Source organism: Podarcis bocagei, assembly GCF_964188305.1.
Source record: "Podarcis bocagei genome assembly, chromosome: 1".
Classification (NCBI taxonomy): Eukaryota; Metazoa; Chordata; class Lepidosauria; order Squamata; family Lacertidae; genus Podarcis; species Podarcis bocagei.
The window spans coordinates 110970725-110995743 of record NC_138125.1 but is presented as its reverse complement, the minus strand read 5'-3'; the positions used below and the strand labels follow the sequence as shown (position 1 = coordinate 110995743).

The following is a 25019-nucleotide window of genomic DNA, read 5'->3' as shown; positions in this document are numbered from 1 at the left end:
TATTCCCAGTTAATTTTGTCATTTCCAGGCTTCACAGCTTCCCAGGATTTTGACAGCTGAACAGGTTTAATAATAGCCACAAATATTTAGCCATGCCATATTATGTAAAATAATAATAATAACCCATCGAAAAAGACAGCGACTGAAAATAAAAGTAGATTTTATTTATTTATATATATTTTTAAAAGGTGTGCATTCCTAGTTTTGTTTTTCTGTCACCATTCAGGTCTAAAAAGGAAAAAAGCAAGGGATGCATAAGAAGAAATATCAGACTGAAAAGCAAAGGACTTCTGCGACGATTGCGAAAAACACACCTGTCTCCCTTGAGTCGCTTCTGCATTATGAGAGACAGAACACATCACTTGGGAGAAAGCCCTTTCTGGCTGTGCCGTGAGGGAAAGGATGCACAACCAAATCAATTTCCAGAAGGAAAAGGTGGATGGAGAGTAGAAAGAGGGCAAGTCATTACATGCTGCAAAGCCCTTATTCCCTTATTCTTGATGTCCAGGCCTGCCCTCCACTACACACAGGTTATTGGGGTCACTAATGACATAACGCTCCTAGAAAGTGATTAGCTATGGGTGGTGGGTTCAGTAGTGTAGTGGAGCAGGAATGCAAGCTGGGGTGAGTCTGCTGGCTGCCTCTCCAGTACCTTTCTCCTCTCTGAGTAGCGGTGATTATCATCTGGTATCTGCTAGTGTTGTAAGCCTGGGCAAGAAGGCTGGAAGACGGGTGTGGCCTGGCATATGACCCCATTTATTTGGCAGGGTAGGCTTGGTAGGCAGAATCCAATGTCGTGTGAGCGGACTTCTGCTTGCACACTGGGATATCACCTTCCTTTTTTTCCCCTTACTCCTACTCCTTACTCCTTACTCCACATGAGCAGATTTTGAGGGCATACAGGGGGAGGAGAGGAAGGCAAAGTCCTACTGAGCAATCAGAAGTCCGCTCCACTCACGCAAGGATAGAACAGGATACAACTCAGTGGTTTCAAAGATGTCTGCATGAGCATCTGAGCATTGGTTAAAACTTTGCTTCTGTGCGCAAAGTTCCCACAGACACTTAGATTTGCTATATGAAAGCATTCTCATATTTCACAGAGAATAATAATAAATAATAATAATAATAATAATAATAATTTATTATTTATACCCTGCCCATTTGGCTGGGATTCCAACAAAATATTAAAATACAGTAATCATCAAACATTAAAAGCTTCCCTAAACAGGGCTGCCTTCAGATGTCTTTTAAAAGCCTGGTAGTTGTTGTTCTTTTTGATAAGCATGGGCTGTAAATTTCATGCTGTATTCATTTGATCAAGTGTGAACAGAAAGAAAGAAAGAAAGAAAGAAAGAAAGAAAGAAAGAAAGAAAGAAAGAAAAAAAGAAAGAAAATTTACCTCTTTTTCAGCATCCTCCAACTTCTTTTTCTTGCTTTCTGGCATCAAATCATCCAACCAGCTGAGCTCCCGTTTCGTGAAAAATAAGTCCATGAGTTTTCTAACAAACACCAGGGCCAAGACCTGTTCAAAGATATTTATAATATGGACAGCTGTAAAAGGTATGTTTCTTAAAAGACAAAATCCAAAAGAAACAGGCCTAATCCTAAAATGGCAAAATTCGTGGGTACGAGACTAAAGTAACACCACTAGGGTTGTCATATGTCTGGAATTTCCCAGACAGATCCGGAATACTGCAGTCGGCAGCAGTGTCTGGGCAGAAATCGGTAAAATGTCCAGGGAAATCCGGAGATATAGCAACCCATGTCAGCAGTGTCATTTTTGACGATTTCCCATAAAAATAGCTCAAAAACGTCAATTTCCTTTTTGCCAACTTTGCCAAAAAAAAAAAAAAAAAGGCTTAACAACTTTTCTCTCTGGATTTTCACTGTTTGAAAAATTGCAATTCTTAACCCCACTGAGTTCAAAAGCAGTTTTATATTTGTATTGTTTTATTTTCAATTCATGTAAAATTATGTATTTAATTAATTTTGCCTCATGTTCAGTGACTCATCTGGCTAAAGATGGCCTTGAATGAGAGTTGATAGTTTCAACAAAACCCAAAGGAATGAAACAATGGTTTTTTAGCAGGGGAGCCTAAGTATGGGAATATAACAACCAGCACACCAGACAATATGGTCGTCTTCTCTTTTTTCTGGTCCATTCTGTCTTTTTTCCAGCCCCATGCTCACAGAAGCAAAACAGGAAACAAAAATCATGTCCATGGCTGATAGGTCTTTAAAAAAAAATCTTGATAGTTTCTGGGCAGACTTGAGCCATTTATTTTTATGAGGTGAAAATAAAACACCCCTGTCTAGTAGGTACAGTGCAAAGATTCCTATCTGAGCAAGGGCCAAATTGTTTTTTCCTTTACATAGACAAGCCTATTTTAATCTGGTAAAGGCACTGATTCAATTTGGAGGTGAACAGTAATGCTAATGTGCTTTTATCTAGATTAGCCTATTTTGAACTAGCAATTATTTAAGAGAAAGTTGGCATTTGTAGTTTTTTAAAAAGCAAAAAATCCTCTTAGTTGAAGATAAGCAGGTCTGGGTCTGATCAGTGCATAGCACTGCGTTCTTATTTATCCTGCAAAAATAAAGCGGGATAATTAAGAACCTATTGAGAAATAGCTTCCAATCATCTCCATTGACTTTCTCCCCTGAAGGGCACCTTTTGACTCTCTGTAAGCTTAGTTAATATCAGTTATTCAATTTTGCTTTTATGGATTGCCTGGAGCTTCTAGACTCCGCAAAACGGATCCATACCATCATAGGAAAGACAATGGCAGCTCTTGAAGCCTTGATAACCCACAGCAGCACAAGACAGCTCAGCTGGATGACGGTGAAGAGATGGACTTTTCGGAGAGGGACATGCCTCAGGTAGATGAAGTCAGGCTGGTGTTTGGCAGGCATCCAGAATAACTTGATTCTGTCAAAAAGCTGAGAAAGGAAAAGAAATTCGGGAGGCAGGGAAATGCAAGAGTCATTCCTCTACAGACCCTCTACAGATGAAATAAAAAGAGCAAGGATAAATGGCTGTAACAAAGGGTATTCAGAAGGTAAAGACACAAGCAGTGCTACTATAGCCATCTTCAGGACACCACATTAACTCTCTGTGTTGAGTCGCCCCATCCTCCTCTCATCACATACACTGAATATCCCCAAGGACACAAGCACAACATGAGCATCTGCAGAGGCAGCCTTTGCACATAAAACTGTCTCATGAGGGCTACCGTGTGACCTAAGGGTGTTCCCGGGGCCCAGAAGCCTCCACACAAACATCTGTATGCAGGAAGGCCCCATCTCTGCAGGTGGCTGTGCTAGAGATACAAATGTCATGGGCAGGACTACTCAGCCCTACTCCTGGCTCCTGCGTTGTTGTGCATGGAAGCAACAACACCTGAATTGAATAACACAACAAACACCGGCAAGAGGATGTGTGCAAGTGAACCAGATACACAAGTGTTGTGCAACCATGATTCAGTTCCGCATTAGGCTGCTTAAGGATAGCCTGTGGTTTTAAATAGCGAACATGATGTGTTAGTGTTTGTATTGTATTTGCACTATAAATGTATTTCACAAAAAATAAACGGTATTGGGGCAGTTGGAAGTTGCTTGGTTGTTCTGTTAGTTCTGTCTTTGTGGATGTGAGAGGTGTGGGGACTTCATGCAGATGCTCTCTGGAGGATGCTGGGAGGACAGGCAAGCTATGGATTATAAGTTATGCACTGCCACAAATGAGTTTTGAAAGAAAAAAAGACTAAGCCCTCTCTTGGGCTCAAGGGAGAGAAACGCATTGCATTCATTAATGTATATGTAAATAATACTTGTTCAACTGTTGCCAAACTGAGAAGTTAAATATTTGTCTTCAACTATTTGTGTAAGGCATATATTTTTATCACAAATAGCTAACATGATGCACATATGTGTAAAACAGCGGCAGGCGGTCATGTAGGCAAGTGTGCACCATGGCAAGTCCAAAGTATTGTGCCACTGAAGTAGACGCTATGGTAAGTGGGCATGGCTTCATTAACAAATGCAGTGGCTTGGCCTGTAGTTTACTGAACAGCATGTGGTATTCAGTATTGAAAAGGCAAGCAGGACGGTAAGCCTAGCTCTGTGCCAGATGCAGATGATGGCCGCCTCCTCTTCCCTCTGCTGAGGGGCACGCCACAAATTCCTGCTGCCAGTGACACTGAAAGTTGCAGGGCTCCATTTCATATTGGTGGCACCTTTCCAATATCTCTGTGAAACTCAGCAATGCGTATAATGCAAGCAAGGGGCAAATGAAACAAGAGCCACACAAAAAATATTTCACTAACCTGAATTCCTTTTAGAGAAGAGGCACCCATGTAAAGAAATACACCATAAAGCACTGGCATAGGGATAAACTGGAAAGAGGAGAAAGAAGGTCAAAATCAAAAACTGGGTCTCACTTCACTGGCAGATATGACAGGCAGAAAAGGCTTTCAACAAAGGCGATTGACTACCAGGGTCTTATACGGGAAGGAGTGTTTGATGGTGAATTTTCACTGCTTCAGCTGCACCCAGCAGGGACTGCACACATCCTTGTTTTGGGAGGGGGGCGTCTTCAGACTTTCTGAACTTCAGTCCCTGTTCTTTTCCTAAATACTTCTGTCCAAACCAACCCAGCACCAATTGCATGTTCCACATCAGTATAGTAGCAGGCATGCAACCTACTACTAAAAGCACGGATCTGAGGATTTGGACATTAATCCAACACTAGCATTACCTGTGGAATATAAAAAGCTCTCCCTGACATTCCCCTTAAAAGTTGGCCTGTCCTTACCTTCAAATCAATGTAGAAGCCAGCTCACCCTGGCTTCTACATTGACAACATCAAAACAAAGTATTTGTTTGTCTCTGTATTAGATTTCCGTCAACCAGCCCCTACCTTTCTGCCATATGGTGCTCAGGGCTTGTAACAGCAATAAAATACAAAGTAAAATGCATAATAACAATCGAAAACATAAGAATGCCTGCTTATTATTTGACCATTAAAAAGCTGACAGATCCTATCAGCAGGTGGACCGTTTCTGTTGTTGTTCATGTGTAGCACTAACACATCAGTCTATGAAAATGCCTTCCACTGAGTCAGACTATTAGCCTATCCAGTCCAGTATGCCCCACTCCAAAGAACAACAGCTCTCCAAAATCTCATGCAGAGCTCTTTCCCATCACCTGCAGTCTGAGATCCAATTTTTCAGTTTGTTTGTTTGTTTTCGTAAACTGGGGAAGCCAAGCATTGAACCTGGGCTCCTTGGTGTGTGATCTGTGGTGTGGACTGGATAGCTCAGTTTGTCTGAGCCTTTCTTGTATTAGGCAATAAGAACCTTACCCAGCAATGCATCAAGACACATACACCCATGCATTAAAAAAACAAGAACATCTGTGCTAGAATTTAAATCCTTAGTAGTGCTACAGTGGTGCCCCGTAAGACGAACGCCTCGCAAGACGGAAAACCCGCTAGACAAAAGGGTTTTCCATTTTGGAGGCGCTTCGCAAAACGAATTTCCCTATGGGCTTCCTTCGCAAGACGAAAGCCCATAGGGAAATCTCCGGGACAGCGGGGAAGCGCAGCGCGTCTTCCCCACTGTCCTCGGACCTCCTCCGAAGGCTGGCGGTGGGGCGGAAAGCCCTTCTCCCCGCGCCAGCCTTCGGATGGCTGTCCTGAAGACTTGCGGTGGGAGGAGGGTTTTCCTTCCCACCGCCAACATTCAGAATGCTGTTCTGAATGTTGGCGGTGGGGAGGAAAAACCCTCCTCCCACCACAAGCCCCGGGAACAGAGGAGAAGCGCTGCGCCTCTTCCCCTCTGTTCCCGTACCTGTCCTGAAGGCTTGCGGTGGGGAGAAAAGCCCTTCTCCGCACCGCCAGCCTGGCAAGCGGTTTCCATAGGAACGCATTAATTGATTTTCAATGCATTCCTATGGGAAACCGTGCTTCACAAGACGAAAAACTCGCAAGAAGAAAAAACTTGCGGAACGAATTAATTTTGTCTTGCGAGGCACCACTGTATTTACTTTTCCCTTGGTTTCCCCCCCAAAGCATGAGCCTACCTTAAGAATTCGGGTCAGAAAAACGGACGAGCCCATCAGAATGAATATCATGAGTCCTGTGACCCGCTGCTCACGGATGCCAAGGAATTTGGGCTGCTCTCCTGGAGCAGAGCACTCCGACTCCAGCTTCAAGCTGTTCACGTGAGAGATGGAGAGAACGGTGGCGGCAACAAACCACGGCAGGCCCATGAGGGAGCACACGCCCAGCATGAGAGCCACCATCAGCAGGTCCAGGTGATAGCCGCAGCCCTTCTGTTAAAGGCAATAAACCAAAGAAGAAGAGGAGGAGGAGTTTGGATTTGATATCCTGCTTTATCACTACCCAAAGGAGTCTCAAAGCGGTTAACATTCTCCTTTCCCTTCCTCCCCCACAACAAACACTCTGTGAGTTGAGTGGGGCTGAGAAACTTCAAAGAAGTGTGACTAGCCCAAGGTCACCCAGCAGCTGCATGTGGAGGAGTGGAGACGCGAACCCAGTCCCCCAGGTTACGAGACTACCGCTCTTAACCACTACACCACACTGGCAATAAGCAACATTGCTAGGGCAGAAGCCAGCACCCTGCATGACCCTTCTGAACAGCCGGCAGCCCCAATTAGCAGCTAGTCTAACGATGCATGCACGAAGTACGTGAACTGTTAGGCAATGGCTGTACTGCTGCAGGTTACCTTTGTTCTTCAGCCTTGCTTGTGGTATAACATACGTGGTTGGATTTGAGCCTTTCTTGTATTAGGCAGACACTTCTGCTTCAATTCAATGCTTTGCATTTGTGAGACTGCTCTGGTGAACATCGAGAGCTCCCTTACCTGAGAGGCTGTCCCATTCATTTCAACGGAGCTGTTTATATTCCTGCCAAACGCAGCCAAACAAGTTCCATGCATTGAAAGGAGCTTGCTGGATTATTGGCCTATGAACTCATTCTTAAGTCGCTTTCACCCTGGCCCTGCGATAGCTTACAAAATTTTGAAATGCCGCAGAAGAAATTCAAAACAGAGCGCAAGTTCCGGTTAGGAACAACACACTCAGATCTGTCTTCTACGGATGCATTGTGTGGAGATGGGAAATAGCATGTTAAAAGCCTTTTTGCCATAGCTTGGTCATCGGCACCATAGCAGCAGAAGAGGGACAATTATTTTTATTAGTAGTAGTAGTAGTAATAATAATAATAGTAGTATAATACCACCCTGAATCCAAAGCTCCAGGGCAATTCAAAACAGATTACACAGCACAGGACAAAAGCGTAAACGCAGGGAGAAGCCATGTCCGCATAGCCACTTCAAGGAGCTGGTGCCTCACAGAATGTGCAATCTGTACTTCTTTTAAACATCTGGCCTTATGCCTGCTGACTTTTCCAAAAGTCAAAAGGGGTGAAATTGCTGTTAAGTGCATGTATGCCACTTCCAACAGTGTCTGGGTTAGAGCTTTCCTCACATTCGCGTAGAAGCCCGAGGAAAGTGACATATGGGAGAGGAAGGAGGCATGGCAACAGGTGATGATGCTACATCAGACCCGAGCAAGGGGGGGGGGGAAATATGAATATGCAGCAAAGCAAGAGGGCAGCCAGGAAGACCATCTGACTCCCACATGCCACTGCTGAAATGAAAAAAAGGGGGGGCACATTCTAAAGCTTGGCAGGAACTCCCTGCATCTGTCAAGTTAACCACACAAAACACTGCGGATTGACACAAGGAGCCTGACTGACAAAGAGGGCAGGGGAGGGAGGGAGGGAGGGAAGTAACCCATGGAGGGGGGGGAACCATTCACGGCAACCAAGAAGTTGCAGTGAGAAAAGGAGGCTGAAAATGCATTTGTAATGACTGTGCTACCGTTTCCCAAAGAGTCAAAGAAGCTGAAAAATCTGGGCACGCAAGCGGACAAGCTGGTTCCTGAAGCTTCTTCCAACCTTTTTTTTTTGGTCCGAAAAGTGATGAACCTTGTTTCATTCCCCCCCCCCCCAATCTGTTGGAAGGGTTCCACTGCAAATGTGTCTTTTGGAACCCAGCAATTCTAAGCACTCAATTGCTGCAGTTTTCCACAGCGGGAGTAAAAAGGATGGAAAAGACAGTTGTGTGGAAAGTTGGAAGACGCTAGAAAACTTTAAGCTTCGGCAAGACAGGAGGCGGGTAGGAAAACATCGAGGAAAGACGAGCACATTTATTGTGAGCCTACAACACCAGGTGCCTTTATCGCAATTACATTGGGTTTATGAATTAGCCGCTTGTCTTATGGCTAGTTTCCAGGCAACCAGTTAGGAAAGTTTTTATAAAGCGGGGAAAAGATGGGGATCTCGCTTCTATGATTATTTATTTATTTAGTGCAGGTCATCAGAACCAATCTCAGGGCAGGGCACAAAAGAAATTAAAACTCAGTCCGTCACATATAAGAAAACCACTTAACAAGAAGGAAGCAGATACAATTAAGCTGTAAAGGACAGCCCTTAAAGCCTAGGGTCAAAGCTATGACTTTCAGTCAGTAAGCTAATGAAAATTAATACCCTACAACAAATTACAAATGAGGAAGGCTGGAGGCCAGCATTCTTTTCTTAGGAGAGCTGTTTAAAAGAGAGAATCGCTTGTGTTTCGAGTGCTAATTACACTGTTAGCGTTCATGAACAGGTCTTGTGGGTTTTAGCATTGCAAAAAATTACAAAACCTGTATGACAATGGTGGAACAGTATATCTGTGCCCCATGGGAAACAAAGCCTTCTTAAAACTTCCTTTGCATCTTTTCAAAACCCTCATTTGCATCCAGCCTATCGCAGAAATGTGCAAGCTCGTATCTTCTGTGGATATTCACAAGGCTGAATTACATGGCAATACTGTCTTTTTTTTTTTTAATATATCCCCAGTTTCTTATGCTCTGCATTTTCAGTTGCCTGCATCATATGCCTGGAAAATGCTCTGCATTTTCAGTTGCCTGCATATATGCCTGGGACTTCTGCAAGTTCCCTCCTATACATTCGAGTTAACGAAGGTTCGGCATTTCCTGACATACATCAAACTGCTTGCACAGAAACACACACATTTCACATTGGACAGGGAAAAGTGTGAAAATATCTGTATTCTAAATGCCTTTCTAAAACAAAAACAAAAAACTGCATTTTTGAAGTGGGGGGAAAAACTTGCATTGAAGAAAATGCTAGAATGCTAACCAGAAAGATGAAAACAGCTTTTGCACTTTACCTTTAGTTTATGTTCTTTTCTGTTTATAATAACAGCTGTAATCTGCTGGTCCATAAATATCAGAATAGTACAAAGCAGAGCCGGGATTAGCGCAGCCAGCACTGTCCACCAAGGATTGGTCCCCAAAGGCGAAATGAACCAGCCACGATCATCTCTGGTGGGCTAAAAAGAAAGAGCAAATTTCAGGATGGGAGGCGGGGCGGGGTTATTTCATCACTGTGGAGGCCTGTAGGATAATATCACCTACTGTAAACATTCAAAATCCAAGGCAAGATGCTGCTTTAGAAAGGACACATAAAATATCAAATATGATAAATGGAAGTGGCAACCCTAAAATTCCTTACAAGACAGAGGATCACACTTGTTAATGTTGCAAGAGCCGTGGGGGCCTAATGAGGAAACAACTGTGAATTAAGGAGGGGGTAAAACATACTTATTAAACTAACCCAGGGTTTCCCAAACTTGGGTCTCCAGCGGATTTTGGACTACAATTCCCATCATCCCTAACCATTGGTCCCACTAAATAGGTTGCCATATGTCTTATTTTCCAAGCCATGTCCTCTTTTTCATGGGTAAGTCTTCATAGCGATCCATAGTTAAAAGCAGAAGTCGGCAAATGTGTCCTCCTTTTTTGCTCTTCAAAATATGGCAACCCTAGATGGGAGTTGGGTCTCCAGCTGCTTTTGGACTACAAGTTTGGGTAAAACTTGAACTAACCTATTCTTATTAGACCAGTCTAAATCACTTTACAGCAACGTCTTGTTCTGTTTTTGTTTTTTTAGAAATCCTTTTGAATTTAACTTTTCTGATTTATTAGTTTTCTCAGACAATACGTACCTCCACTTTTGTGTCATTATTTTGATCCATTCAGAAAGAAACAACAGCTGGTTTGTAAACATATTTGTTGTGGCAAATTTCACTTTTCACACCAAGCCAGGTACGACCGGTGTCAGGAATTACCTTGAAAGCATTGGGAACTTGGAGCTTTGGTGATGGGATCCCAAGGGCATAGTCGATTAAAACCATGGACAGGATGGTGAGAAAGACGGCAAAGTCACTCACTACAGACCGCACCTGGAAACATTGAGCCAATGGTCAGTGACAGCAGAGAGACATTTTTAATACAGACACACACATATACACTGGGGGTAGAAGATTTGCACGCACATCCCTTTATGAGCACAATAAAATTTGGCGCACAGGCCAAATCTGTGCGCCCAGTTTCTTGCAACCGAGTCATTTCATCTGGGCGAACTGCATCACTCTATGGTGTTCCCAGCTGCTATGCTAAAATTAATCAAAGACCTGTATTCTTTAGGACAATGCTAGTTCTTTCTGGAGAGAAACCCTGGCTGAGAAATCAGTATCAAAGCTCAGCCAGGTGCTGCTGATTGATAACAGCACACCACATAATTTACAGAGACTGTCTTCTAAGGAAGGAACAGGAAGCTTTCTCCTGTCTCTGTCCACCATTAAAAAAAAAAATCAGCGCAGGCCCACAGAAGGGCCTGACATTTTGACATTTGGCTCCAGGGGCCAAAAAACGCCTAAAGCCAACCTGTTAATTTGGAGTAGATTTCTCCTCTGACAATCACGGTCTGTCATACACATTTACATTTCTAACCGAACTGAGTCTATTGTGCTTGATGTATTCTGCTGCAAACTGCTCCCTGTTTCAATCTAAACGAGGTGGCAAGAATAAAACCTTCTGCATTTCCTCCCTCCTACATTGCAAGTATTAAAGTTTTTTTTTTGGGGGGGGGAATGCTACAACACAGTATATCAGTGCAATCTCGGTGCTGCTGGCGAGTTCAGTTTTTTATTTCTGTTGAGATAGACTTGTATCCTGCATTTGCAAAACAATTAAAAAATAATAATATTCAAGTTACCTTAGTCGGGAAGTATCGACTGGTTTTGAACTGCTTAAGTGTGGATGACAGTGTCACTGTAGAAAAGAATAAGATGACTGACCAGAAGAGAACATCTGGGACGTAAGGACCATGGTGTCCACAGGCGTGTCCTACAAATGCCCCTTGCCAGTCCTTACATTCCTAACATGGAAAGCAAAAGCACATTTTTATATCCTTGCAACAGATCCTATTCACAGAGAAACAAAAGACTGGTCTGCACATTCCATTATTACTACTGACCTGAAAGGCGTTCAATTTATCTGTCCAAATCCTGACACCTAAGGCAACGTCATACGTTACCTTTTTAAGGAAGGAATAGGCAAACGTGGTACCGCCCAAATATTGTTGGAGTACAACTCCCATCATTCCTGGCCATTGGCCACGCTAGCTGGGCTGATGGGAGCTGCAGTCAACAACATCTGGTGGGCAACGCATTGGTCACCCTGCAAGGAATATGCGGAAGATGTTTAAGTTGCGCACCTAAGAATAGCGGAACACAGCATAATCTACAGGGGTAGCTTTACCACGAAGAAATGTGGCTTCCATCTTTGTATGCCTTTTAAAAAATGGTCCACAGTAGGGAATAGCATTTGCACTATTGCCGTCAGCTGCAAAAATGTCTAAGCAAAATGGGTTAATTTGTGCATGTTTGAAAACATATGCATCATGCTAGAGAACACTCCTGAGATATCAAGGAATGGTTAAACCGCTCTGCTGAGCAAATATCTGACAGAATACCAAAGTTTGCTGTTACATAGTGTCCCAACATTTCACAGGAAGCACTGTGCCGTTCCATTCTTCGTGTCTGGAAGTGCTGAAAAATGGATAAAGCTAGCATTTACATTAAAATTAAAAGCACCTCTGATTCACAGAAGCTAAGCCAAAGGCAATCAAAAACAGTAGTAACAGGACCTGTCTATATTAGTAAATTCTTTGACGTAAAATACACAGTTACTTATAGAGGCTGGAAGATGCATGGTATGTGCACTCAAGACTTTCACACCATAATCTCAAACCATCGCAATCATTGGCCTGCTTCAGATGCTCAAGATGCATGGAGTCTTTCTTGGCTACTAAGCTATGGTTTAGCATATGTAGATATCAGAAACCTCAAAGCTTCAGCAAGTGTTCACTAAAGACAACCTCGAATACAGATAGCAATAGTTCTGTGATGTTTTTCCAGTGCATATCACACAGGGCCCCCAATCACAACTGCTATGGCTGCCATACATCTGGACATTTTCCATAAATATATTTTTGGGGCGTTTTTGTAGACAAAATACACACCTCACTTTTATTGTCTCCTGCCCCAACCCCCAATGCTTACAATAACACAGCCTTTTTGACTGGTTCTGTTCTTTCTCTCATTATGTTATTGAATTACATTTCAATATAGTGGTCCCCCCCCCCCCGTTCAGCTGCAACTAATTGAGCATTTTAGAGGAAATTAGTTAAAAATGAAGGTTTATATGAATAACGTGCCTACTTCAAGCAGGAATAATTGGGTGTAATTCATAGCTAAAAGCCTGAAACCACTTTATCTAAATTAGTGCTGAGTAAATAAAAGTTTGGAGATCATTGCCCAAATCTGAAGTTATGTAAAACATCAGCTCAGAGGATTCAAACTATTCCTTCTATAATATGAAGAAACAGTTCCCTTTCGCCACAAGGTGGCAATAGACTCCACAAAATTGTTTGCATTCAGGCTGAAACAACATTGATTGCAGAGAGAGCTGCTTATGATCAAATTTGGCACCCAGAAAAAGCAAAATTTGGGGGCATGGGTCCAAAGAACTATGAATTGTGCTTCGGGCTTTTTTCCCCCAGACAGAACTTGCTGGAACTGAATTCTGGCGCCTCTCAGGTGGGCACTATTGCCATCATGAGAGAACAAGGGAGGCGTTCAGGCTGAGTTCCAGCACCTCTTTTTCTAGAAAAATAGCACTGATTGCATTCCACATGGCCTCGGAAGTCTGTTCCGAAGGGAACGTGGACCTCGGGGTGAAAGAATTTTCCATTCCCTGCCTGGGTGTCTCTGCCCTGAGGTTCTCCTTCTCTTCCTCTGGCTGAACTGATGGTTGGCAAGGAGGTGAAGACATTTCTCCTCTTTAGCAGGCTCCATGAGCACCACTAATTTGGGTCCCTTTCCACACATGCAAGTGGAATGCATGGGATTCCCTGCCACAGAACATTCATGTAAGCATTTTCATTCCATGCTCTGAGGGCACACGAATAAATGAATATGTACTAGATTGGGCCAGTGTGAGTGAATAAATGTGAACCTTAACACCAAGCGGTTGACTAGTCAATGACAAACAAACCATCTGGAGGGCTTTGTTTTTGTATGTTTCAACCTCAATTTTTTTTCTGTCAGTCTTGGGCTTTAAAGGTTAGAGCACGCCAAATCTGTTATGATTACAAAAGCTTTTCAGGAGCTTCTCTTGTAAGCCTGTTGTTTTCCCAATGAGAGGAAAAAAAACAAGCCCATATTTAAAACTGCAACTGCAAGTTTTAATCAATATAATAGTTATACTGACCAACGAAAGTTTGGGGGCAATTTTTTATCCATTGGTCTGAGGCTGAGGGACACAATTTGACACGAGGTCTGCAGGGAAGGCCCTTTTCGTTGTACCCCTGCTAAATAAAGCCTGGGTTACTGGAAATTCTTGGTGGTAGCACCAGTTGTGGAATAATCTTCCCTCTGAGGTGGGCAGCTGCCAACAATGGCTAGCTTTCAGGACCTTTTCCACCAGGCTGGCCTTTTGTTGAGGGAAGATATATACACAAAGCTAGAACTTGAATTTTAGATGTTTTGATGTTTTTTATGACAGTTTCATACAATTTTACATGTGGCTTGCCCTGCGATCCTTTTTTGAGGAGGTGAGATGATTTTTTTACATATAAAACAAGAACGGTATTTATTTAATTTTTTTTTTAACATTTCTTTGGGAAGCTGTTTTGGCTCCAGCATTGCTCCAAATAATGAGTGAAGAAGAAAGTAGTAAAGACAAAATTTTCTTTTTATAACCAACAGTCAGTTTCATTTAACAGACTGCAAATTCCCACATTATATATATAAAAAAGAAATTCATATTGAAATTTGCTAGCGTAGCAATGCATTTAAATGCCATTGATACCTTATTTGATGGTTAGCTAACAGTGCAATCCTATACAGGTTTACTCAGAAGCAAGACTCATTGCATTTAGTGTGACTTAATCCCAGGTAAGAACTGGGGCCTAAAAGTATTAGGGGAAAGGCCATAGTTCAGTGGCAGTGTACATGCTATGCATTTAAGAGGTCTCTGCTTCAACCCCCACCATGCTGAGAAAGGGCTGGGTGAGATTTCCATCCAAAAACACAGAGAACTGCACTTGGCATAGGCCATAATGAATTAGATCGACAAATGCAAAAGGGAACGTTTTAAACAAAAATGATAAAACATCTCTAATTGGTGTTGATTTTTAAAGCTTTATTTTAGCAGGAAAAAATACATATTTCCCAGGTTCTATTGCATATATATATATAATCAACAGCATCTTGATTGTAGCCTAAATAAATTAGAAAAAGCTAGCAGGGCTTTATAAACTCTGAAAAAATAACCATCCACTTCCATAAAAGGAACAGCATTGTCCTAATGCAAACAATATGTATTTTGAGCTATTTTACAACATGGGTGACAGCTTGGGTTTTAAAGTTGTTTCCATGTTGCAGCTTTCTGTTCTGGACTGGAATGTTTTGCTGCTGCTATATTAGTTCAATGTATGTTATTTTTATATATATTTTACATTATCATTATCATTATCATTATATCATTATCATTATATCATTATCATTATTATTAATAGAAGAAAACAAAGCAAAACATGTTATCTTCAATGGAAGATACGTTCTATTTTCTTCTAACAGTATGGTGATTATGTTTCCTTTGTATATCATGTTACAAGATTCCCATTTTTTAAGCATCCCTAACACAAAATAGGCTATTTATATCCTAGCTAGATTTGCTACTGAATTTTGCATAATGTGAAATTCTAAGGTGTTGGGTGTTTGTTTTTGGGGTTTTTTTTTGCTAAGGTGACATTTCTGAGGAACCTCAAGGGAAATCAACAGAAAATTTCTCAGCAGAACCCTCCCTTTCTTTGCTGTCATTCATCTGAAGTTACATTAATGCAGGTTAAGTCACGCCAATATGTGCGGTAGGTGTGGAGAATCTGGGAGCTAAAGACTAAACTCTCCAAACAGTCAAAGAAACTGATAAGAGTGGAACCTTCGTGGACACCAAATTTTGCCTAGAATGAAGTTTCAAGGCAAGTGTGGAGAGCACAAGGAATTTCAATGAGGCAAGCAAGAATTCCCTGTGGGGATTCCTCACATCCCTAATCCTGACATCGCAGATTATCTATAGTATCGCAAGGATTATTCATTTATTATTTTGCATTTAAACTTCAGATATGCGAAAAGGCAGCCAGGTACTAACATAGCAAAGTTGGGAATCCAACCCTGATACTGGGGGCGGGGGGCGGGGAATGGAAAAATATGTGACCCACTTGCAAATGAGAACAATAATAATTGCATATTAACACTGGGACTTTTTCACGCTCACAAGAGCCACCCATTTCTGCGAAGAAGACAGAGTGTGAGACGGCACTTCGTGGATCTCAGCTACAGCCGCTTTTGCGGTCTCTGAGGTACTTTGGGAAGTGCGGCAAGTTGCCGCAGCTCAGATCCATCTGCTACTGACTTGCAAGTTACAGTCCTCATGGGAACTTCCATGGGCAAAAGAAAGTGTTCCAAACATATGAACGCAAGTGTCTCTGGATATGCAATTCCTAAGCAGAAAATAAACCCCATTATGAGCAACCCAATCCCAAAGCTCCGCAGTGGTGTAGAAGTGGCACTTGTCATTGTCTGCTTGACAAGTGCAATGCCGCCACCGCCAGCAAGCACTGTTGGGAACTCATGGGGCAGGAACCAGCCAAACAGAGCTGGATGTATCCTGTGGCCATGGAAGAAGAAGAGGAGTTTGGATTTGATATCCCGCTTTATCACTACCCGAAGGAGTCTCAAAGTGGCTAACATTCTCCTTTCCCTTCCTCCCCCACAACAAACACTCTGTGAGGTGAGTGGGGCTGAGAGACTTCAGAGAAGTGTGACCAGCCCAAGGTCAACCAGCAGCTGCATGTGGAGGAGCGGAGACGCGAACGCAATTCACCAGATTATGAGTCTACTGCTCTTAACCACTGCACCACACTGGCTCCTGCCTCTGCAACCGGTCCATGCTTTCATCTGTATCTGTGTTGGAGTTATAGAACAGTGTTTCTCAAACTTATATAGATCAGTGTTTCCCAAACTTGGGTCTCCAGCTGTTTTGGACTACAACTCCCATCATCCCTAAGCTAGTGGGACCAGTGGGCAGGGATGAGGAGGATTGTCATCCAAAAATTGCTTGAGACCCAAGATTGGGAAACCCTGTTACAGGTAGTTGTCACCACAAAGGGATCCCGAGCATTGAGCAGGATGAGTGATGCCAGTGAGGGATTCTTTAAATATAATAGCCTCTATCCCTTCAGCCACAGATTCATTATTTGCAGTGGGGAAACAGTGAATTGGAAGGAAAGCTGACATGTTCTAAGACAGGGGTCAGCAAACTTTTTCAGCAGGGGGTCGGTCCACTGTCCCTCAGACCTTGTGGGGGGCCAGACTATATGGGTGTGTGTGTGTGAATGAATTCCTATGCCCCACAAATAACCCAGAGATGCATTTTAAATAAAAGGACACATTCTACTCATGTAAAAACACACTGATTCCCAGACCATCCACGGGCCGGATTTAGAAGGCGAGTGGGCCAGATCCGGCCCCCGGGCCTTAGTTTGCCTACCCATGCCCTAAGAGCTCTTTGCAAAACCTGAAGATCGTTTTTAAGAAACACAAGGTTAAGGGGTGCTACATTAGTACAGGCTATAAAGCGGCCTTTCTCACTGAACATTCCTCATGATTCTTCCATGCTAGCAAGCGTGGGCTACCTCAGAGCATGGAAGGTGCAGAATCTCTTTTCCAAGTGGCCTGAGACCCTGGAACCAAAGGAGAGCTGATAAAGGCCGTAGACCAAAGATGAGCAGAAGGTAGTCCCTAACCCACCGTGGACTACAGGCCAATATCCCGTGAATGTCCCAGCGCCTGCTGGTTGATGAGATTCTTGCTTTGAATGCTAGCTTAGGTAAACTTAGGTGTTATCCAGCAAAACGAATAATGGAATCTGTTGTATGCCAAGTTAACTATGAAATGACAGGCTGGGATCAAACCTAAAATTCTATTGCATGCCACCAAGCATCTGTTAAGTATAATTTTAAATGGCAAATTATATAGTAGTAAATAATAAGCATATAATTAGTAAACTCGATAAAAGAATAAACCCAGGGTCTGCAACGTTTAAAAAGTGGACTGCATGTCAAACAGGAGCTTAAACAATCAAAAACTGCACTGGGCATCAAACTACAGCTAGTGACCCACTAGGTTTTCAGATGGAAGTCTTCGCCAGGTCTTTCTGTATGTGCTCCATTACTGAGCTGCCAGTCAGATGAGACAGCACTGAGTTCAGGAGAAGGCAGCTTCCTATGCCTACTCAGGATCATTTAACAGAAAATGCCTTAACTGTTATGCAGTCCTGGGCATGTTCCCTTGCTATCATAGAACTGCAGAGTTGGAAGGGACCCTGTGGGCCATCTAGTCCAGCCCCCATGCAGTGCAGGAATATGCGTCTTTCCCATACAGGGATTGAACCTGCAACCTTGGCGTTTTCAGCACCGCACTTTAACCAACTGAGCTATCCATATCCATATAAAACTTAATTGCAGGCCATGTAGATTCTCCGGGAGCTAGGGAATAAGTAGACCACGCTTCCTGTTACCCAGGTCACAATCTACACATCTGACAATAAAGGAACGTACAGAAAGGATGTTTGCAAACCTTCCATTTTAACTCTTTTGCTATAGATGAACATCTGGAGTGTTATTTGGGGAGAAATATAGAGCTTACATGTCCCTTTTTTCACATCGCAGCTTCAGATTTACCATCTGGTAGAATTTAGGTCAAATCTGCTGCTATTTGATGAATGCAGGCTTAATCTTAGTAATGCTCCCTGTCGCTACACAAAGTTTCTCAGAATAGTGCACACTGGCATTGGTGCTTTTTAAAAAAACAAAAAACTGAACGATGACAATAGGGAATAGTCACCACTGAAAAGTTTAATTAAATGGAAAGGTTTATGACTTTTAGCCTCTAAGATATTCCTTAAATATTCCATATTTGTAATTGCAATTCATGGACAGAGAAGTTGCTACACATTTTCATTAACTGTTAAGACCTTTGCAGATGACACTGCAAACACATGCGTGGGCTGGGTTTGTGTACGCTACCCCTGCATGGATGGCCCATACAGCATGCAGACTTTCCAATCACATGGATGGCCCCCTACATCACAAGAGGAGCTCTGCTGGATCAGACCAAAAGCTCACGCAGTCTAGAATCCTATCTCCACAGTGGTTAACCAGATGTCTAGGGAAGTCTACATGAAGGGCATGTCCCATACATGATCCTCAGCAACTGGTATTCAGAAGCATGCTGCCTCGGTACGAGAGGTAATAGCTATATAAAGCCATTGACTGTCCTTTGCATATAATCTTCAGTTATTACAAAAGTGGCAATACTGGGGTACAACACCTGATCCCCCCCCCATCTCTGACACCCTGCCAACCTACATTCGACAGGCCACACCTTTACGGTCAGAGTAAAGTTCATCTGTGATGTGTTTCAGTGGTACACTTACTGACACAGTTAGGTTTCCCCAAGGTATGTCTGACGAAGACATGTTTTTGGACTGCCAGTATAGCAAAGTATTATTGCTGGGGTCGTCTGGTTCCATACAGCTGCATCTGAAAGTGGGGGGGAAAGGAAAAAAGCCTGATCATTTATAATCTTAAAACTGGCAAGTTGCATCATCGGAATTCCTCAGGAAGTCTGGGACGACAACGTACAAGATAAATGTGAAGGGAGCCCAGTCCTTGGGAATGCCTCTGTACCTTTCAGAGTTGAACACTGAATGACACCATGTACAGCTCTCCACACCACCATGATGCCTGAACAGGTAGATCTCCTTTCCATGAAATACCATGGATCGTATAAGGAGCCGTCTCTCTGAGTTTTGACCTCGCAACCCTAGACTGATGCATGCTTTTGGATTGCAAAGTGTCCTGAGTCTGAGCAACGTTAAGCTGATGGGCATTCGCTTACTACTGCCACACTCTGAAGGAGGACGTTAAATCTATGGGGTTTGGTCTTCCACAGCCTCTGAAAGTGAAGAAAGCCCTCTCAAACACAGTAAATCCCAAATGCACTTTTGGGGCATGGGCATCAAGACTTGCTCTCTAGTCCAGTCTATTTTGTCTCTCTAGTAGCCTCTTCTCTGACTGGCAGTAGCCAGGTGTTAGTCAGGAAAGGCTCTTTCCCAGAATAATAATCTCTGATCCTTTTAACTGTAGATAAAAAGTGTGCATTATCAACATCTGAGGGACATGTGGCAAATGCTAAAAGGAAAGTATGGGGCTTAAAAGAAAAATGAATACCACAGAAATTGGATCTATAAATGGGAAATATGGAAACTGTACAAGCAGGGTGAGCCCAATAAAAAAATCTTTCGCCAAGGACAGAAAAACCAAATGTTCCGCCTACAACAATATCTGACAATTGCCGCCGCTCAGCAGTATTCTAATTCCTCCACCAGAGGCAGCCATGCCATTCTATGTATAAGGAACATAGTATAGTAAATATTAAAAACTAAACTACACTTCAAAAATACCCACTGAATATTGTAATATTCTTTGGTGAGAGTTGACCCTTTTGCTATAATTTGGGGTGGAGGGTGGCTTACCATTCCATAAAAGGTGGCTCAGGTTTTGTTAAATCCTTTAAAAAAAAAGTTTTGTTGCCACTTGATGTGGAGGTAGAATTGCCTGAGCAACCTAGTGGTTTCCCTTTCATCATCATCATCATTATTATTATTATTATTATTATTATTATTATTATTATTATGTTGCTTGGAGGCCTTTGGGTAGCAAGTAATTAACATTTCAAATAAGAAGAACCGTAACAGTAATAATCAGTGCTTTTTTCCTAAAAAAAATATGTTTAGGAGTACTCTCATTTTCCTACTCATATTGAAATACTGCCCCTCAATGAGGCCAAACTTAGATTCACAAAATGTTTAGGGGTATGAATACCCCTGCGCCCCCCCCCCCGAAAAAAAGGACTGGTAATAATAGCATTACTTTTATTATCATTATTATTTATTCTACTTGTTAATCACTTGTTACTCTAAGGTCTCCAAGCCACATGCAACACATTTATAACCATACACATAAATACACTTACCATTTAAAAAGATCATACGAAACATATACAATGGGATGCCCCAGTGGAAACAATGCAATAGCGTAATATCATTCCCAGGGATGCACTTTGGGGAACAGAAATATGGCTACCCCCAATTCCCAATGGAATGATCAATTCTCCTCAAACCTTTCTGTATATCTCCCACCCTTTTCTTGAGGAAGAATTGGTCCCATGGAGGAAGATATTCAGCTCAGCTTTATTTTTTAAAAAATCCCACTTCTTTAGGCCATGTTGCACAGCAATACAATTATTTTATTATTTTCCTGCTCCACAGTGGCTTCGAAAGCTTTTGAACTGTTATCTAAACGTAGGAATGGCAGAAAAGGCTCTGTGTGGGTGTCCAAATGTTCCAAACACCAATTTAAATTAAAGCCTAAAAAGTAACTGTAGGAGGTTTGTTATTTTTCAAGGATCTGAGGAGGGAGCCTATTATTTTGTAATAGATCAAAAAACAAGGAGGGAGCTGAAGTACCGTATTTTTTGCCCTATAGGACACACTTTTTCCCCCTCCAAAAATGGAGGGGAAATGTGTGTGCATCCTATGGGGCGAATGCAGGCTTTCGCTGAAGCCTGGAGAGCGAGAGGGGTCGGTGCGCACCGACCCCTCTCCCTCTCCAGGCTTCAGGAAGCTATCCGCAAGTCTTGCGAGCCCGGCGGGAGGTCCTGCGGGCTCAGAAGGCTTGCGGGCAGCAGCCTGCAGCCCACAAGCTTGGGGGACAGTGGGGAGACACAGCGCCGCCACCCCGCTATTCCCGGACCTGATCTGGAGGCTGGGGGGGGGGGAGCAAGCTTGCTTCTCCCCATCACCAGCCCCACAAGCTCGGGGGACAGCGGGGCAAGCCGCTGCCCCACGGAGGCTAGAGAGGCTGTCCCTGAAGACAGAAGAGGGAGATGGAGCACTCTGTCTCCCTCTTCTAGCTTGGGGATGGCTGCGCAAACCTGGGGGGGGAAATAATTCCCCCCCCTTTATTTCCCCTCCAAAATACTAGGTGCATCCTATGGGCCGGTGCGTCCTATAGGGCGAAAAATACGGTACCTGTTGGAGAGTTACAGTGTCACAAGACATAAGAGCCATAGTATTACAAACCCATAGGCACACAAAGACACACATCCACACACAAGCTCAAGCTGTATGTGGAGATCTTTCAGGTTAAGTCTGAGGGTAGGATACATCTCATTTTTCTAATTAACCACTGTTGCATTTCTCATAACTGTTAATTGGGTGTTCTCTCTCTCTCTCTCTCACACACACACACACACACACACACACACACACGTGTACACATGTACACACACACACACAAAGAATGTGGAATATGGCTTCTGCCCATGCTCCTTCCAGACGGATGTGTATGGCTGGCCACGCTACCCAGGGGCTGTGTGTTTGGTATTCATACAACTGTGGGCATGCAGGGCTTCTCTACCTTTGCAGAACGCTGACTGGCAAGGGTTCCCACCTGGGAAGAGGAGCTATATGTGCATTGCAGCTGCTTTCCTCATCAATGCTGAATCCTGATTGACAGAGGAGACACAGACAGCTAGTGTCCTCTTGCTAGCCCCTCGTACATCCAATGAATTCATGAAGGGGCTTGTGTGGACCCTACGCTTAGGGTATTTGCATATGACTGCAATTGGTCCATAGGCCAAACTAAGGAGGACTGTGGTGTACTCTTAATAACGGAGCGTCAAAGACATTGCTAGGCAACAGTACGACGGTGCACAGATTTCTGGGTAATTTCCGTGTGGCATGTCAAAACCCAACTTGCCACAAGCTTACTCGGTGCGTATGTCCTGATTGGCCCCAGAAAGGCCACTGGGCTGACCTTGGACAACATCCAATCAGTGTGATATAAGGGTAATGGAAAATGTAGAGAGAAGTTTGAACTTAGGTTGTACATGAATGTACAATGAATGCAAGGCTAAGAGGTCAATGCCAAGCTTGGAATTTTCAAGAAAGGCAGGTGAGAGCACCAGTGGGCACTATCCACTGAACACAGCATACTTTCCATTCAATTCAATGGTCCTAGCTGCCACAAAAACCTGGTTGAAATATTGGATGAGCAACAGCAGCAGCATTGTTTGGCTGACTGAATCCACTGACGTCATTCAGGCTGAACACATGTCAGAATGACATGAACTTGGCACCTTAAATACCTCTGAGAGTGGGATGTTATGCTCCCAGTTCTTAAATACATGTCATGGACAGATTGTAATATGCATATCACTATGCCAGAAGTGCTTAAAATTATTCAGCATAATCTGTTAATAATTGAGAGGCTTCTGGTAAAGAATTCTTCTTTGTTGTTGTTAGAAAACACAGATTCACCATTCACAAAGTACAAAAAAAGGTTAGGCGGGGGGGGGCGTGTTTGTTTATTTTTAAAGTGGGCAGGTCGTGAACTAATACCTGGACTTGAAATATTGAGCAGAGACCATTTACTTTCACCACAAAAAAGCTGGCAGCATTTAAAATGATTTCACAATCCCGCTTTCCATGGAGTAAAGAGCCAGCACATTTAACTTTCATTTGCTGCTTTAGATCTCATCAGCATTTATACCTCAAATGACAGAAGATGCAGTTTCGGCAAGGAAATATATCCCATGGTTCAAGGCCTATAAGGAAACTAAATATTTTAGCCTAGTATGTTTCCAGCTATGCTATTAACCCTATTAATGGGGTTTCAGTGTCTCCTCCAAACTAATAGCCTGGACTGAACACCACGTTAAACCATAGTTACAATAAACCATAGTTAGAATAAGCTATGCTTTAATGTGAACAAGCAGCATGCTGCTGCACACTGACGAAATTCTGGGTGTTTTGCTCCTCTCCCACTTCTGCTGTTGCCTCATTGCAGGCAACAAGCCATGGTCTGGTTTGTTGGGTCACCCAAACACAGGCCCCTCAAAAGCCACAGAGGCCATGCAAGAACAAACCTTGTTTTCCACTTACGTTTTTTTAGGAGAGAAACAAACCATGAATCCAGGTTCAGATGACATGGCAAATAAGACCATGGTTTGTTTCCTGGGACTGCAGCAGGAAAGCGCCTACCATTTCAGCAGCGTGCACCAGGAAACTGCATGTTCTCATGAAACCAAAGTTGATTTCAACTATGGTTTAATGTGATGTGTGAACTATGTCACAGCAGTGGCGTAGCGTGGGTTGTCAGCACCCGGGGCAAGGCAAGTAATTTGCGCCCCCTAGCCCGTGGATTTGCGCCCCCTAACCCGTGGATTTGCGCCCCCTAACCCTAACCCCCAGATGTTGCGCCCGGTGCGGCCGGCCCCCCTGCACCCCCCACGCTACACCACTGTGTCACAGTAACAAATGAAGCAAAGAATTGGGGAGGCAAAAAGGGGGTTGCCACAAGAACCTATTTAACAGACAAGGACGAGACAGGAAGGAAAAAAATCATCACACTGAGGTAGGCCAAAAGGCTTTTTTTTAAAAAAAAAATTAGTTGTCAAGCAGAGTAAATGTTTATGTAGACTAGTTGCATCTAGCTGGCACTGCTATTGCGCCACTTAAAAACAATATTCCCCATTGAAAGCACAGCACAAGAACTGTGACACTAAACCCCAGTATGTTCTTCTACTACTCCAAGAGCTTGCCTAGATGCAAAGACTGAACTTTTCCATGTTGGCTCTTAAGAAATACATCGTGTGTGGCGAGAAATAAGGGAGAGACATTCTTTGTGGTAGAACACCTATTGTGAAATGCCTTCCTGAGGGAGGGGTACCAGAGTGTGTTCTTTTTAGTACAAGATTGAAACATTTTTATTTGCCAAGCATTTTAGATATTTTCAAACCAATTGGTTTTAGTCCTCTTATTTTATTATGGGTTTCTCTAAGGTTAAATTTCTTCGCATACCACCCAGGAATTCATTTCTGAGTGAATGACACTTCATGCATTTTTTTAAAAAAGTATTGATTTCCATGGAGGCGCAGGTTGCAGCCACAGCAAAGGTGGCATTTTTCCATCTCCGCCATATCAAGCAGTTGGTCCCTTATCTTTCTCGCCCTGATCTGGCCACAGTGATCCATGCGACGGTCACCTCCAGGCTTGACTCCTGTAACTCGCTCTACGCAGGGCTGCCCTTGTAGTTGTCCCAGAAACTCCAGCGGGTGCAGAATGCTGCGGCAAGGCTCCTTATGGGGTCCTTACCGTGGGATCACATTCATCCAGTGCTTTTCCAGCTGCACTGGGTCATGTTTAACGTGCTGGTCTTGACCTTTAAAGCCCTATGAGGCCTAGGACCCTCGTATCTACGGGACCGCCTCTCCTGGTATGCCCCACAGAGGACCTTAAGGTCCACAAATAACAACACTTTGGAGGTCCCGAGCTGGAAGGTGGTTAGATTGGTCTCAACTAGGGCCAGGGCCTTTTCAGTACTGCCCCGACTTGG

At 43.3% G+C, this 25019-nt stretch overlaps 1 protein-coding gene across 8 annotated transcripts in view; it reads right to left on the bottom strand.

The window, feature by feature from the left end:
• SLC4A10 (solute carrier family 4 member 10) overlaps positions 1-25019 on the bottom strand; it is a 168657-nt gene that overhangs the window by 3930 nt on the left and 139708 nt on the right. For all 8 annotated transcript variants that reach the window (XM_081198843.1, XM_081198847.1, XM_081198844.1 and 5 more), the window contains 8 exons: positions 18995-19100; positions 11148-11309; positions 10219-10332; positions 9259-9420; positions 6079-6330; positions 4323-4391; positions 2767-2940; positions 1400-1522 (listed from right to left, as the gene is read on the bottom strand). In XM_081198843.1, the coding sequence (XP_081054969.1) occupies positions 1400-1522; positions 2767-2940; positions 4323-4391; positions 6079-6330; positions 9259-9420; positions 10219-10332; positions 11148-11309; positions 18995-19100 (1162 nt within the window). The remainder of the gene's footprint in view (positions 1-1399; positions 1523-2766; positions 2941-4322; positions 4392-6078; positions 6331-9258; positions 9421-10218; positions 10333-11147; positions 11310-18994; positions 19101-25019) is intronic.